Source organism: Ambystoma mexicanum, chromosome 13 (genome assembly GCF_040938575.1).
Source record: "Ambystoma mexicanum isolate Mex_15411 chromosome 13, UKY_AmexF1_1, whole genome shotgun sequence".
In the NCBI taxonomy this organism is placed as follows: Eukaryota; Metazoa; Chordata; class Amphibia; order Caudata; family Ambystomatidae; genus Ambystoma; species Ambystoma mexicanum.
The window spans coordinates 509,320,787-509,338,385 of NC_090938.1; the positions used below are offsets into that span (position 1 = coordinate 509,320,787).

The 17,599-nt window shown below is 46.5% G+C and overlaps 1 protein-coding gene across 1 annotated transcript in view; it reads right to left on the minus strand.

The window, feature by feature from the left end:
- Positions 1-17,599, minus strand: part of AARSD1 (alanyl-tRNA synthetase domain containing 1) — a 441,451-nt gene that overhangs the window by 21,551 nt on the left and 402,301 nt on the right. Inside the window, exon 15 of the mRNA XM_069634186.1 lies at positions 8,575-8,629. Coding sequence (XP_069490287.1) covers positions 8,575-8,629 — 55 coding nt within the window. The remainder of the gene's footprint in view (positions 1-8,574; positions 8,630-17,599) is intronic.

Sequence of the window (17,599 nt, forward strand, 5' to 3'; positions counted from 1 at the left end):
CTCATGTCTTAAAGGACCTCCCTTTCTACTCCTCTGTCCTCTTCTCTACACTCCTGTACCTCCTTGATCTTACTTTAGACGTCTCGTGATGATTCCCTCTATTCTCCTGATTAATATTTTCACTGTTTTGTTTTCTTACGGTTTTTTAACAACCTCCTCCTTCATACACCATCCAACCTTTCCCTTGATGATTTCTTCTCCTCACAACTCCTTCCAACTTCCCCCACACCACCTGCCCCTCTCCTTCACACACCTCCTGACACCCATCCTTCACCACACACACACTGCCACAATTCTTTCTGATGTTCTCTTCACTAACATCTTCATAACTTCTTCCAACCAAACTAATATTCAATCGCCCGCCTCCCTTCCTACAACCCGCCTTCTGCACAGTCCGTCCACTTCCTTTCTCCTGACAGCCACACCCTCCTCGCTCCTCTTTCACAAACTTATAACTCCCACTCTGAAGCCAAGGCGTATGCAGCTTTTATTGAGCCCTTAGCCATCCTTCTGGGGGCATTCTTACTGTGAACAAGTGTACCTGCATGCAATAATAAACTAGGAGACAGGATTGAATTACTAGGTCTCTTTGCTTGTGCACACCTGCTAATGTGGGCCTGTGGCATGACTAGGACTGAGTGCTCATATTGCTAGTCTGTCATTTTAGATTGGGCATGCACGATTCGACTGCTGCCAGGCAGACAACCCTTGTGCAGCATCCATCGCCAGGGCTGTGGGGCTTACACCCTGCAACAACACTGCTGAACCACACACAGTGTCAACGGCTCAGCTAAAGGGAGTCTTGTGCTGCTCCTCTACCCACCATGCTGATCAAAAAAATGTTTTTGTTAGTATACCAGGCATCAGGACAGTGATATGAATTATACATTGGGGCATCCCTTAAAAAGGACAGCAATAACATGGGCATGCCTTCCCTGCTAAACATCTGGGGCACGGTGGGCTGGTATAGGGTGTCCACCATTTACAGCCGGTGGACCCAGTATCACACGGCAGGTGGTGGCATCACAAAAACCCAGGAGAATGGTGTCCTGTAAGATAGCTGACTACATGCTCAAGGGATGGGATATAGCGGTTACATGTTAAAGGGGTACGACGTCCTTTCATCGCAGGATTAACGCTCGCTGGGCTTTTCTCAGTGGAAATTCTATCGGAAAATAATACTCTGCACATTTTTGGGGGGCTACAAATAAATATATATGGGGTGTGGTTATTCAGGTATGTAAAAACATTAAAGGGTATGAGGGATTGGGGCGAACCCCCCCCGCCAAAATGAAAATAAAATAAATTCAATTTGTTTTTGCAATGGAATTTCCACAGAGAAAAACCCAGCGATGGTTATTTCCGCGATGAAATGACATGGAACCATTAAAGGGAAGTGAGGAAGGTACAAACCTGCAGCTAGCTTTGGGAGAACATACCAACTACTCAGAAAGAGTCTGCTTTGGAATACTGTACAGCAGTGTGAAACCCCACACCCTGTCATCCCCTCTCTAGAGCAGGCACAACCCTTGCTCATGGGTAGGTAAGGTTCTTTTACATGTTATGGGGGTACTAAGGGAGAATCAGATGTTTTCCCTGGGAGAAGTGCTACCCTACTTTCTGGCACTATTAAAATTCAGGAGAAACTTGCTAATTTTCCAAAGAAAAATTAAGCTGTTACCATTCAGAGAGAACTTTTTTATTTCCCTTGAAGAAATGTCGCTTAGTCTGTTCAAAGAGGACTTGCTGTAAAAGTAAACTCATCCTACAAACTACAGTGATTGACAACACAAAGTCTGCGGGACCACCTGGTTTTTACCCGCCGCCAACACACAGGAGCTCTGTAGTCAGCAATGTGGCCGTAATGGCAACCAGAACAAAAACAAATCCAATATGTCAGACTGCACTAAAGCATGCCTGCCAATAACGTACATCTGAAAGGTTGGTAGTTCCTTGGCAAGTGAAACAGTCAAAGTGCTTGCTCGCTGCACCGTTAGACGTGCAATCAATCTGTAAGAGACCCTCAGGAAAGTTCACCAGAGTATAAAGAGGGGCAGGTGACAGAGTGGTATGGAACTTGGAGGCATACGATGAAGGCCAGAAGGTTGCAGAGTAATGAGAAATACAGAGAGGAAGTGAACAAGGTGAAGATGTGTGGAAAGGAGGAGATGATAGCGGTGATTACAGGGAGAAGTGCAGATGGAGCTGAACAGCAAAGAGTAGAACAGAAGATCAGAAGTAGACTAAGGAGTGGAGCAGAAAGGAGGTGAGGAAAATGGCAGAAGGTGTATGAGAGGTAAAGAAGAACCATGCTGAAGAGGAAGGGGTAACCTCACAAACAGAAGGAGTGAAGGTAAAGAAGGCAGAGAGGGGCAGAAAAGATGAGGAAGGGAAGCCATCAGATAAAGTGACAGCATGGCAAGTAGAGTAGGTAACAATAGAAGGAGAAGAGGAGGGTCGAGTTGAGCCTATCATTAAACCAGCGGAGGGCGAGCAGAGAGGCATTCACAAATCCACACTACATTCTACCAAAAAGAGTCCCTATGAGCAAGGCAACGAGTATGTGATGCTCTCCACTTTTGAGGGAACTCTCGCTCCTCGATAACTCGAGTAACAATGTAGGATGGTGGACTGATGCGTAGATGCCTTGACCCGTGGACAGGGAAGGGGCTGGCCAAGATCAACTCTGGGACAGGTGAACTGCATGCTGCATACTGAGAAGTTAGCCAGGACACAAATGACACACACAGTATCCCAACGTGTGTAGGACCCTCCTTTGGGAGTGGGGGGGGGGTGGTGGAGGTGTGGCAAGCAGGGAGAGACCGTACCAGTAAAGACAGCCACCAATACCGAACCTGCACTCCGGAATCTCCTTAGGCTAGATAGAGGGTGGACCGTGGGGTCAAGACACTATATTAAGAAGGGCTTGTTGCAGAAGGTGGTGCAGGAAACCAGAGGGGAGGATCCAGGAGGTTGGGAAGGGCTAGATCCCAGAGAGGAAGAGTAACAAAGAGTGGGAAGCGGGAGGACGGGGGGGGGGGGGGAAGAGAAAAAAGAGAGAGAGAGAGAGAGAGAGAGAGAGAGAGAGAGAGAGAGAGAGAGAGAGAGAGAGAGAGAGAGAGAGAGAGAGAGAGAGAGAGAGAGAGAGAGAGAGAGAGTGAGTGAAGGGCAGAGAGTTAGAGACACCTAGAGGAAGGAAATGAAAAGAGAAGGTAGGGAGGGTGAGAAGGAGAGAAGGCGAGAAAAGGTGACTAGGGAGAGTAATGCCCCAGAGCAGTGGTATTCAAACTTTTCATACTGAGACCCCCCCCCCCCCAAGCCTCCCCTTGAGTAAAGATACTGTTTCTGGGACTCCCTCCCCTAGGGGCCCAAATGATGTCCGGGGGAGGGGTCTGGGACACCCCCCTGCACATCCATCGAGCCCCTAGAACAGCCAACCCCCAGTTTGAAGGCCACTCCCCCAGAGGATGGAAAGAGCAAAAAGGAGAGGGAGAGCAACCCCTAGAGGTTTGGGGGTTATGGGGAATCCAATAGGCTGGAGAGGGGAAGAACTAGGAGGCCACAGAGACTGTGGAGTGAAGGTGGCACTGGATGTAGGGGTGCCTAGGGTGAAGGAGGGGGGCGCTACGAAGGAAATGGTGAGGGTGAGGAGGTGGCGAGAGAGGCTAAGGAGCAGAGAGAGAGGATTCCAAGAGAAGGTGGCGAACAAAGTCGCATAACAGGTGGTGGGGGAACTAAAGGTGAGGAGAGTCCAGGAAGAGGTTTTGAAGATGCAGGCACTTGACACATTAATGAAACGAATATCTGAAGAAAAGTGCTGGACAGGAGATGGAAATAGGAGTTTGGAAAACAAAGAGAAAAAGAGGAAGTTTGGAGCATCGAAAAGGAGGAGTTGGAAGTGGTGTAGAAGACAAGACTAGAAACTAGAGTCAGCAGGGAGGCATTGATAGTAGCAGGAGTGGGCAAGAGCAGCTGACGACTAGAAATAAGGAATGGAGAAGCGATAAGAAGGAGGTGGTGACCAGAGGGAGATACCAGAATAGAGGGGGGCTGGTTGACACGTAAGCTCATGAAGAGAGTCCTAGCTTGGTGGAGGAGTAGTGCGCAAACAGGTCTCCGAGGGTCTACCAAGGGACCAAGAACAACCCCAGGTTCCCACGCGATTCTGCAAAAGACCCTGAAGCGTTTTACACGGAGCCCGTGTTTTGATGTCCCAATGCACTAGTGTTTTTGTGTGAAGAAATTGCAACATCCTGACAAAGTTTATAGGGTCAAAACAAGCAAAAGCCAAAAATGAAATGTGGGGCAATCAAAACCACAAATAGAGCGTCACCTTTTCCGAATCCCAACAGGAACCCAGAGCCTATGGGAGAGCGGGAAGGAGTGAGAACGATGGTCAAAGAAAAGCTTGAATTGTTTTATATTATTCAGTTTACCCACAGAGTGATCCAGGGTTAACATAATTCCCTTGTTTTTCTGTTTGAACAATATCCCGGGAGGATAGCTCAGTAGCAACGTGCACGCCTTTGAAGCAAGACGACACGAAGCAACACAAGTTCGATCCCCGGGTCCGCGCTTAGAAACCTCTGGGTGTTTAAGCGCGTTATAAATACGCAAATAAGACAAAAAAAATCAATTACGCAACTAAAAAACAAAAACAATTCCGGTAACAGCGCCTCGATGCCTGCCGGCTGTGTGACTGCTTTAAAAATGTAAATGAATAAAATAAAATAATGGTATGCATGTTGGGAACTCCACATTTCCTCTTAATGACCCTTTCAGGTGTCTCTTGTGCATCAACATTGGTTCAATAGTCACTTTTTTTAAAGAGGCAAACGCCTACCAACATTTTGCCTTTCTGTGTGCATACATTTACCTGGCCTTCAAAATCAATACTATGAAAAGATAGGAGTCAGAAGCTTAGTCGACATTAGTTATGCATTCAAAGAGTATGGAAGAGTATTTTTTAAGGCGGAACAGAGTTTTTTTTTCTCCATTTGTGCCCACTTTAAGACAATTGGACTAAGAAAAACAAAATCGCAGAAGCTTTAACAGTATAAAAACAAAAAAGACTCTTGCCTACGTTTGGCATGGAGGTATGAGACAGTGCTCTGATATCATTGGATCCTAACCCTCAACACCAACATCACTGTAGGCCAGATTACCCCACTCAGCTGGACAGACCACCACTGCATAGAATTCACTATCACAAGTGACGACTCTTGCATACCCAAGAATATAATCATGGATACCATCGAAAGTAGAAACTCTAAAAAGCTCACAGCTGAAAACCTCGACCCCACCCTGAACAAATTCCTAGATACCCACTCAATCCACAGCAATGACCCAACCACTATCGCTGAGTACTACCACAAATGCCTCTCCACAGCGATTGACACCATAGCTCCGATCACATCCAAACTAAAACGCATCAATAAAAAATCTAACTTCTGATTCAACGAGGAACTAATCGCCCTTATAAGGAAAAAACACTCCCTTGAGCATGCCCACAACAAACATCCGTTCCCGGACTCAGCCAAAGCATTCAAAGACGCCAACACCCTCTATAAATCAGCTATCATCACCCATAAAGCTAACGCTTACAATGTTCGCATTAGCAATGCAGCATCAGATTCCAAAGAGCTCTTCTCTATCCTTAGAGAACTTGAAAATCCACTTCCGACCGACACACCCACTAACACAAGCAAAGAATGGTGTACCACCATACAAGATGCTCTTGCCTCCAAAATCACAATGTTGCAAAATAAAATCAACTCCAAAAAACTACTCCTAGCAACCAAGAATTCCCCCACCCCTACTCCGTGTACCCCATCCAATGACAACTCCAAACCCCCCTTTCAGTTCACACCAGTCACCCACGATCTCGTATTGGGCACTATCTCCAAACTAAAAGCATCCAACTGCAAAGGAGACACTGTCCCAGCCAAACTAGTCAAAGCCTGTGCACCCACCCCGACCCCCCTCATCACTAAATTTGTCAATGCCTCTTTCAACTCCAACACAGTCCCGACCTGCATTAAAGAAGCCTTGGTTACCCCGCTTCTAAAAAAAACAAATCTAGACCCCACCATTCCAACTAATTATCGCCCCATAACCACTGTCCCATTTTTACTCAAAATCATCGACAAACTAGCCTACAACCAAATTCAAACCCACTTAGAATCTAACCAGCTCCTAGGTACCAGACAATCAGGATTCAGGCCCAACCACAGCACTGAAACAGCTCTCTTGGACCTCAAAATCCAGATGGATGCCATCAGAGATTCAGGGAAACTCTGCATTCTCCTGCTGTTGGACCTTTCAGCCGTGTTCGACCTGGTGGACCATGAAAACTCTGTAACTCACTTGCCCGGGAGTTCAATTTCTCCAGGGAAACCACTGGCTGGGTGAAATCCTTCTTAACCGACCGCACCTCCAGAGTGTCCATAGGCAAAGAAGCAGCCAACCCCATCGCAGTCCCCATAGGAGTACCTCAAGGCTCATGCCTTTCTCCCACGCTGTACAACGCATATACCAACTCCTGTTCTCAGCACTTGACAATATGGGTGTCATATACACTAATTTTGCAGATGACACCCAGATCCTCATACCTCTTACAGGCAACTATGACCAGGATACATTAACAATCAAAATCTACGTCATCATACAAAATTGGATGGTATTAAACAGTCTATGTCTTAACGATGAGAAGACAGAAATCATCATCGTATGATCTCCAGCCAAAATAGCAACCCTTCAGCCAGAATATTCAACCATCAATATCGACAGTACCAATATCCCAGTATCGAAGCAAGTAAAAACACTTGGTGGTGTATATCGATGCTAGCCAAATGCAACTTTTGCAAAATAAAGTCCTGAGGGCAGCCCTAGGCTTAAAAAAAAAATCAGACCATATATCCAAGACCAGGAAAGATGCCCACTGGCTCCCTATCAAAGCCTGAATTATCTTTAAAACATTATGCATCACCCACAAATGCCTCACCAAAAAAGGACCTATCTACCTCAATAATACTCTGCATCCCAAAACCGACATGAGATTACTTAGATCCAATGACAAATTCCTCTTGGACCCCCCCCCCCCCGATTCAAAACCACTAGAGCAGGGGGCAGCAGCTTCACCACTTTAGCCCCCAAACACTGGAACTCCCCACCCATTAACATCAAAAAGCACTCTCATTCACGGTCTTCAATAAACAGTAAAAAACATGGTTATTCAACCAATATTCGCACCCAAAGATAGGACCCCGTCCATCGTATACGGTTGTGAATATTTAATCCATTGTAGATTGCTGTGAATACTCTAATTGTGAATACTCTGTCATTTATTTTTGTAATGTAATGTTTTGAATTTTACTAATTTCTAAGCTGTCTTATAAGCACGCCGTGGCACCCGAGGGTCTGGGCGTGTAACAAATATATAAAATAAATAAAAAATAAAATAAATGACACCCGTGGGCCTAATGATCTCATTGTGGCATGCCTTGCTCCACTTAAAACTGCATTGTTTATGTTTGGATTTCATTGACTCGATTAATCTGTTCATGACAACTTAACTCTACTTTGCCATGCATGCAGCCCTACAGATAAGGGGTGTATTGGCTACGATAAAAATAGGAAAATACTTCAAAAAATAAAAAAAGGAGCACATATATTCCCAACAAAAAACATGAAACAAACACGTAGAACCATGTGCCGCCCCGCTCACCCACACAGATACGCTTGGTCAGTAGTGCACACAGTACCACAGAAAGAAGAAACTATTATTAGTGCCGGATTGTAAGAAGCAAACATGCATCTTTTACTGTGCATGAATATCTAGGGGCAAAGAAATAATTATTACTAATACAAATCTGTGTTCCAGTTACAACATAATTTTACCTGCTTATAAAATACTCCCATTGGCAATTACCTTTTTACTCCCTAAAAATTAATTTGACTCCCAATTTAGGGAGTAAACTACTCACACTTCCAAATCTTATCTGGAGCACTGCATGCATGGACTTAGTACCTGTGTATAGTGCGTCTTCTAATGCCAGGATGTATTGCATTTTGGTAGTTACGTTGCCCTCTTCATTCTCATTAAGGAGGGTATATCAAAAGGGCACGCCAAGCACCGCCCATTCAGCTGATAAACTCTTGGTGTGATTTCCGCTTCCGGAAGGCAAAGTTGCCTGCTTACATTTACATCAGTTCTGGATCATCTACACGTGCAATTAATCATTCAGAATAGCTTTGATAACCCAAACCTTTTATTTAGCCACCAGATTTCAAGAGATATTGGTCAAACACCAACAAGACAAGAACGGGGTTCGCCCCAACATTGTTGTTGCATTATGTTTTATAATTGAGCCCCACTTGATGGTCATTACTTAAATAGATTGCTGTGGTCTAACATTACCTATATCGCCCCGGTCATTCTATTGCACAAAGTTCATTTGCAGCCAGGTCGTTATTGTTACGATAACGTGAACCCGGGCGATCAGAGATTAAAAAAAACTTCCTAGAGACAGCGAGTACAAGACAAAAGCAGAACGCTGAAGGAAATGGACTCACCTCTGTCCCAATCTCGTTCACTATGATGTTCATGAATTCGTTATCGCCGTCCTTCCTGTGACAACGGAAATAAAGAGAGATTTCAGCCATCATGTCAAAAAGAATCCAGAGACTTTGGAAGGCGGTTTTATTACCCGAAGTCCCTTTTCAGTTGTGCTGACCAGACAGAGGACGTACTTTTTGCACAACTTGATTTCTGCAACGCAGGCTCTAAAATCCCAAAGAGTGAAGCATCCGGGGTTAGTGTGAAGATTAAATGCTGAAGGGATGTACGGTGTAGTTTCTTTAGGCAAACACAGAAAAGACGTTGATTCTAGGGTATCCAGTTTTTTTAAGGGAGATGTTTCAATGCATTTATTTTTCACTGCCCAAATTCATAAACAAAATAATAACTCACCTAGAAAATATATATACTTGTAAAATAGATAAAGAAAGTGTACCTGGAAAAGGGGATAATGGTTTACTTGTGTGGAGGTGGTGGTGAACTCGTGTCTGTGAGGGGTTTCCCCGGGCATTTTGAGAAAGAACAATGAAAAACGGTAAACGCGTTAATAATAAAAAAAAAATGGTGTGGTAAAACAATACACAGTATAGACACATGAAGGATTCCAGTGTGTATGAAGGAATGTACCCAATCCAGTATGGCACCCACGGGATTGGAAAGTGTATCCACCCACTTACACACCCAGGCACCAGCTGAAACATGTTCTCCAATTCAGGTGACACACGTGTCCAACGGCATCCTTAGCATCGGCTTTTACTAGGCCAATTGCTTCCACAGAATGCTGGTGATATTCTAGCTTGTGTCACTGTACTCAGTTCTGGAGGTAAAGCCTACTTTAGGGGAGTCTTGTATGCGGTTGTCTCATGCCTCCGAGGAGTCATTTCCTGATACAGGCCACCTAGCCGGTTAGCAAGGGCCACTCCAGTCCAGAGGTAGATGATAATGCTTTACAAGACACACCCAAGTAGGGTTTACCACCAACAATTCTGTGGCCAAGAACATAATCAAGTACAAAGTTCTAGAGACTATTTTCACCATTTTGTGACTATTATGTTACTCCTTGCGATGACAAGGCTTTTGCCATTTGCATGGCCTCTTGGTGCTTCAGGTTGTTCCAGTTTTTTAAAAAAAGGTGGGGTGGCCGGTGGGTTAGTGGCAGTACAATGAAGGCCAGGTGTTGCCATAGCTATGTCCATGTGCGCATTTACTGTGTGTTTGAATTTTGATGGGCGATTGTCCTGACGAGCAGAAAAAGATACAGAGGCTCATTACGAGTGTCAGGCAGAATCACAACTTGGTGGGAGTACACACTCGTCTTTGGCGGCAACAGTAATTCTGTGTCTCTGCGACAATATTTGTGCCCATATTCGGTGGAATTACTGTTACACTGTACATTCGACGGTAATTCCACCGACAAAATTACTGTTGGCGGAAATAGCATTGTCACCGGAACAGGAAACACGGTAGCAGCCATTTTGAAAAACTCAATCTGATCTTAATCCAACACTTGCTATAGCCATCGAGACCCACAGGAGTGTGAAAACATGTCTCTGGACAAATCAAAGGGAAAGGTACCCGACCACAGGCTCAGGAAGCAAATGTTCAGCAAGGCGGAGTTGCAGGTCTACGTTGATAAGGTGGTCGCCCATGCAGAGGATCCGTTTGGCTCTAGGCACCCAAAACACTGGTGTAACAGAAGGCTGCTATCTGGGCAGCCATCAGCGACAAGGTCACAGCTGTGGACAAGGTCCCACGCAATGGGAGGACTGCAGGAAGAGGTGGAATGACCTCAAGGCCAGGGTCTGCCTTCTCCTGTACAGACATCTGTAGGCACCGTGGCTCCCCTAGTACTGACCCCGCAGGAGGAGAAGGCCAGCTCCATCCTCCACATGGAGGGGATTGAGGGAGTTGGGGTGTGGAGGCTGGTGCCAGTAGCACAGTTTAATCTGGTGAGTTTGAATGCTCCCCTTTTCCCCTGACAATGCACTGGCCAAATGACAATCGCAAACATGTGTCCCTCAGCTAGATGGGCCCAATGGACAGGGGAAGATGCCACCACATGCCAAAGGGTTGTACACTCTCAGCAGACAATACCTCCACCTTGCAGTGGCCACATGGAGAGGCCTGAAATCGACCATACCCGTCAGTCCACATGTGTAGGATGTCCCTCCACCATGTAGCATGTGTGACTAGCAAGCCAACGTACAAATATGCATGAGTAACAGCATGTTATTGTTCACCCAACAGGTTCACAGGTGACGCAGGAGGAGGAGGATGTAGGTCCATCCACACCCCATGGCCGGGGCTCCAGGACAACACCAACATCCACCACCCCTGCACCGCCCAGCGATGGGAAGGGAAAGAGGAAGGGCAGGATCGTAACACCAGGGCCCAGCAGTGCCACACGTGCCAGAGCTGGCATGGCACCCGATAGCTGCAGGTACTGCACCGCCAGCCCCTGCAACTGTTCCCCAGCAGCCGGTCACTGTGGTCGTAAGAGGGGAGACGGATGCAGGCAGGCGCGAAGAAGACACAGTGCCCCCACCCACCTGGCCCATGATACCCCCTCGTTACCCGATCAGGAGACCCAGCCACTTGGTCAGTGTGGCTAGGAGTCAGAGGGTGACAGTGATAGCAGGTTATCTGCCTCAACCTGCTTCAGCGCCAGCCCTCAACTCATAATCCATACATCACAGGATGCCATAGAGAGGAGGCTGTATGACATGGAGCAGCGCCAGGTGCGCATGGAGTCACTTGCTGATTTATAAGTCCAACACCTTCAAGCCATCCGTTACTGTGTACAGGGCACATCACGGAGGATAGTGAGGGCCAAAGAGCGGGTGCAACGGCAGCCAGCTACATCTGCCATCCTGATTGTTGTCGGACAGAGGGTGAGGAGATGACAGAGCATCTCAGCATTTGTCGAGGCAATGCAGGTCAGCATGCTCTTGGCCATGCACTGCAACTGGGGGCCTGAGTCAGACCAATCCACCTCTGTCACCCCCACAGAGGGATCGCTGCCCAGCACCCCTGGCACCGCTTTGTGCACAATCTGCCTCCAAAGGTGCTGGAGGACACTACTAAGGGCAAGGGACCACGCAAGTGACCGTACATATGTATATAGGCACAGGAGAGGGAGGTGGTGGTGTGGGGAGGGATGTGTTGGAGAAAGGGTGTATGCATATTTCAACATTAAATAGTTCACTTGAAACAATGCTTCGACATTCCTTCTTGTATACATGTGTTCAATTCTTGATGTGAATATATTTACAGTGGTGCGTAGCATGTGGATATGAATGTGCTCAAAAATAATTGTGATGAATCTGATGACATCATAACTCCTTTTCCAGGGGTATACTCGTTTTATGTGGCCAGGGGACAGCAGCCACTACCCGATCCTGACCCTGGGGGCGTCTATATGAATGAGGACCACATGGGGAAGGAAACCCTCATGGGGAGAACATGGCGTAATTGGAACCAATCACATACCCCCATTCTTTTAAGGATGGTCCCGCTCTTCCTCATGCTTTAATGGCATATTGTGTTACTGTCCCTGAACCGCTAACCAAGTCAGCTTCCAGTATTTCACAACACCCTCTAAAGACTAGGCTATTAACTGAAACGAGGAAGAAGTGGGGAGCAGTGATAAGTACTCCCAATGAGTTTCAATGTCACCCTTCTCAACATCTCATCAGAAACACTGCAACAAATGGGATAAGCAGAAGGCGAGGAATGATGATGATCACTCCCCACAAGAACCATGAACAGCAGTATAGTTGTTGGGAAAATACCATTGGCTTGACATGGTTCAAAACCATACCGGGAAGAGGAGAAATGAGTTCTCCATCCCACGGCACAGCAACGTACCGGTGGTGGCACAGGGGTCCAGACAGCTACGAGGTGCGAGAAAGGCAGCGTGGCGGGCAACGCGCATTGAAGAAGCTTGCAGAACGCTGAGCGTGAGCAAGCAAGTCGTGGTTCCTGAGGCCTGAAAAAGCTTGGATGCCATACGGAGTGCAGACGCTTACTGAAGACAACAACAGCAGGCGGAGCCGCGAGAGGCAGAGAAACACCAGACTTGGAGTCGGGAACACAGAGAAGCAACAAACAGAAGGCCAGTAAGTCCAGTTGCTGGTATGCTTAAGGAATGAGTTCCTGCAAGGACAAATCTCTCGATTCTCTAGTCGGCCTTCTGAACATAGCGACTCGTTCAAGGTTCCATTTCCTTCCATCTCTGGTGGATATGTGGTTGGTGCCTTTCTGCATCACTTCCACCGGTTCGCTGTACTTGGACCTTATGTGGCAACTATATTTTCACTAGGTATCTTTTATTGACCTCTGTTCTCAGAGTTGCCCTGCAAGAGTCACTAAATGCTTTAATTTGATCCTTGTTCTTTTGTATCCTCCAGATAAGTTCTTTCATGTCGATCCTGTAATCCTGCCTCATCTTGGATAACCAAAGGGGCACCAGGGTGGATGCAACGCTACTCCCCCTCAACAGTTGGAAATGTGACACATTGGTTACTGTGTTTGGGGTCAACCGATTACCTCCTATTGCTTCTCTAGTGGTTCTGTAGGTGTCCATCCCAGACGCTGCTGCCAGTTGCAAAGCTCCTTTTATGAATCTATTTGCCCTTTTGACCAGCCCATTGGCTTGGGGGTGATAAAGGGTTGCCTTAATTTGTTTGATATTGTGAGTGAGTTAGAACCTTTTAATTTCTCTGGAGACCAACTGAACACCATTGTCCGTCACCAGTATCCTTGGGCAAGCCTTCCCTTTGAAAAATAGTGTTCAGCACTTATACGACTGTGGCTGTCGATATATTGGATACAAATTCCACCCCAAACCATTTTGATAGGTAGTCCACTATCACTACACCATATCTGTGGTCGGGTGACATGGTATTTAATGGTCCTATGAAGTCCAGACCCAACTTTTGCCATACTCCTTTGAGCATCTCGGTGGGGGATCAACCTGGCTTGTCTAATTCTGAGTCTCTTATCACTGTTGATGCACTCATGGCACTGCTCAATCATTGCCCTGATATCTTGATCCATGCACAGTGTAAGGAACTCATTGTGGCAATAGTAAAGACAGACAAGTGATCACGATTCAAGGGTGTTTATTTAAACAATATGCAGGTTGGAAAAACGCCTAATCTAACCTAAATCTAAGATGGAAGCAAGCTTCGACCATCAAATGAAAAATAAGCCAGTCCTTGTGGCGAGTGGCTAAAGTAAAAGGGCCTATACTAAAGAAAACCTATTGCCAGTCCTTACAACTAATACAGAAAGAGTGTGGGATGGGGTTTTAAGTAAAGAAGAACAAGTTACTTACCAACTGTAACGTTCTTTCGATTGGATGTTCCTCCCACGTATTCCTCATCTTAGATATATCCTTACCTTCAGCATAGCTGCTTCGGAAATTTTTTCTCTCTCCACCAGAGGGCGCGCCACTCGAGGCGACGGCGTCGATGTCCCTCGGCGGCATCCACCGAGTGTCGACGTCATCCGTACTATAAATGCCTCGAGCGTGCCCATTGGCCTCAGTTCTGTTTTTTCGTATCAGAGCCCATGTATTATAAACAAAGGCGTGCCTCTTATTGGCCCAAGCCTTGAAAGAATGTAGAGTGTAAACCACGTAAACTGTACTGTGGGGTAGGATGGCAGGGTCGATGAGGAATACGTGGGAGGAACATCCAATCGAAAGAACGTTACAGTTGGTAAGTAACTTGTTCTTCGAATGGATTGTGTCCTTCCACGTATTCCTCATCTTAGATAGACTCCAAAAGCAGTTTTGTATTGGAGGCGGGAGTACCGATGCTTTTAGTCATGTACCGAATGTAGTACAGATTTGGCAAATAAACCTCCTTGAGATGTAGTTGAGTCCAAAGCGTAATGTTTGATGAAAGTATGCATGGATGACCATGTGGCTGCTGCACAAATATCTTGCACAGGGACACCCCTCTTAAGTGCTGTTGAAGTTGCTATGCCCCTAGTTGAATGGGCTCTTAAGCCCTCAAGGGGATCTTTTCCGGCTAGCCTATAACACTCTGTTATGGCTAAAATGATCCATCTTGATAATGTTTGTTTGGTTACGGCTAGTCCCAATTTACGGCCAGTGTATCCCACAAAAAGTTGATCACACTGACGTATCTTTGACAATCTTGAGATGTAAAAGATTAGAGCCCTTCTGAGATCTAGCCTATGCAGTCTTTCCTCTTCCTTACATGTGTGAGGAGGAGGGTAGAACGCAGGTAGAATTATTTTCTGTGACAGATGAAAGTCTGAAACTATTTTTGGCAGAAAAGATGGTTTAACTCGAAGGACAACTTTATCTTTATGAAAGATGGTGTGAGGAGGACCACTCGAAAGTGCCTGCAACTCACTTACTCTGCAGGCTTGTGTCAATGCAATTGAAAGTATAGTTTTAATGTAAGAAGCCTTAACGGACAAGAATGTAAAGGCTCAAAGGGTGCACATGTCAGAAATTTAAGTACCAAATTTAAATCCCACACAGGAACTTGAAAAGGTACTGGTGGAAAAACATTGTTTAAACCTTTTAGAAATTGTATTATTAAGGGTATCTTAAAATAAGATATTTCTTCTGATGAGCGCTTGAAGATAGATAGCGCTGCTACATATCCTTTTATTGTCTTAACCTGGAGCCCCAGATTAGCTAAATGTAACAGGAAAGATAATACCATTGGAATATCACATTCAAAAGCATCCACATTCTTATCCCTGCACCAGTTACTGAATTTATTCCAACGACACCGGTACAAAGATTTTGTTGCTGGCCTTCTGGCCGAAAGCAACACCTCCATAACATCATCCGGAAGGTCCCAATCCTTGTATCTCAACCTCTCAGAAGCCATACGTGAAGGTTGAGTATTTTGACCTCTGGATGGAGAACGTGACCTCCCTCTTGCGAAAGAAGATCCTCTCTTTTTGGAAGACGTATTGGAGGGCAGATGGACATGTCGAGAAGGTCCGGGTACCACGTTCTCCTGGCCCAATCCGGGGCAATTAGGATCATGGTTTTCCTGAACTTTCTCAACCTCCCGATTACCTGAGGGATCACAGGGACTGGAGGGAACGCATATAGAAGAGGAAATTCCCACTCTATTACAAATGCGTCTCCTAGAGCTCCTCTCGGGGGAAATTCCCTTGAGCAGTACAGTTCGCACTTCCTGTTGACAATGGTCGCGAACAGATCCACTTGAGGGGTTCCCGAAAGGGCGAAGATCTCCATAAGGACTTCCTGAGCTATCTCCCACTCGTGAGAGACTGTGCTCTGCCTGCTCAGAGCGTCCACCGCTGTGTTTTGCTCTCCTGCTAGGTGAATGGCAGATAGAGAGATCCCTTCTTGTATTGCCCAGAACCAGAGCTGCATTGCCTCTCTGCACAGTGGCAGTGACCCTACTCCTCCTCTCTTGTTGAGGTAGTACATGGCCACTGTGTTGTCTGTCATGATCAGGACATTCTTTCCCCGTACAGAGGGCAGGAAGGCCTTCAGCGCTAGTCTGATCGCCCTCAGCTCCAAAAGGTTGATGTGTAGTCTGGACTCCGATGGAGACCAACGACCGCTGATTGTCAGATCGTTGGTGTGGGCTCCCCACCCCGTGAGTGAGGCGTCCATCACTACAGTGATCTCCGGCCATGGCTGCCAAAAAGATTGTCCCTTGAGGATGTGTTCTTTGCAAACCCACCATTGTAGGTCCTGGGCTACTCTGGTTGGAACTTGCAAGAGATCTGTCATTTCCCTTGAAAATTGGGACCATTGAGTCCTGAGGGCCCATTGAAGGGATCTCATCCTCAATCTGGCCTCTGGCACCGGAAAAATGCAGGATGCCATGAGGCCGAGCAACCTGAGAAAATCGAAGGCTGGTAGATACTGGGCATTCTGGAATGTTGTCACCATCTGCAGAATGTGGTGAGCTCTCTCTTCGGGAGGCGAGGCTTTGCCCGAACGAGTATCCAAGACTGCTCCTATAAACTGGAGCTTCTGTGATGGTATCCTGTTTGACTTTTTTAAATTCAGAGAAAACCCTAGTTTGTGAAGGAAGTGGCAAGTCTTGGATAGATGATCCTGGACTTGTTCTGGAGAATGTGCCCTGATCATCCAATCCCAAATAGGGGTAGACATGAATCCCCCCTCTTCTGAGGCTCGCTGCCACTAGCGCCATCAACTTGGTGAAAACTCTTGGGGCGGAGGTCAACCCGAAAGGCAGAACTCGAAACTGATAGTGAGAGTTGCCAATCGTGAACCTCAGGTACTTTCTGTGCTTGAGATGGATTGGCACATGAAAGTAAGCATCCTGAAGGTCCAATGATACCAACCAGTCTTGAAGTTGGAGAGCCTGAAGGATCTGAGAAAGAGTGACCATCTTGAACTTGTCCTTCCTGAGGAACTTGTTCAAGTTTCTCAAGTTCAAGATGGGTCTCAGTCCTCCGTCCTTCTTTGGAATGAGGAAATATGGGGAATACCAACCCTTGTTCCTCTCCACTACAGGTACATGTTCTATTGCACCTTTCTGTAGCAGGGTTAAAACTTCCTGCAACAGGAGCGGGTCTGGATTTTTGGTAGAGTTCTAGTCCGGTGGGTGATTCTGAGGTTTCTTTAGAAAAGAAAGGCAGTAACCTTGGGATACTGTTTCCAGTGCCCAAACATCTGAAGTAATGCCCCGCCATTCTTTCAGATGCTGTGAGACCCTGCCTCCCACTGGGGTCTTGTGAGTCAAAACCTTAGAGTGGTTTTGCGGCAGCTCCAGCAGCGGCTGAAGGGACAGATGCTGCTGCTGGGGCAGATCTAGCACCTCTTCCTCGCCCCCGAGGAAATTTTCTTTGCCCCCTTTGATTGGCTTGTCCCCTTTCTCTCCCAAATGAGGAGTAAAAACGAAAGGGACGACCCCTCCAGGAAGATGAGCCTGTGTAGGGGCGTTGCTGAGGTTGTCGTATAGCGGCAGTAAGTGACTATGCCGCTGCCTTGGAGGTCTGCAGCTTCTCCAAACTTTCCTC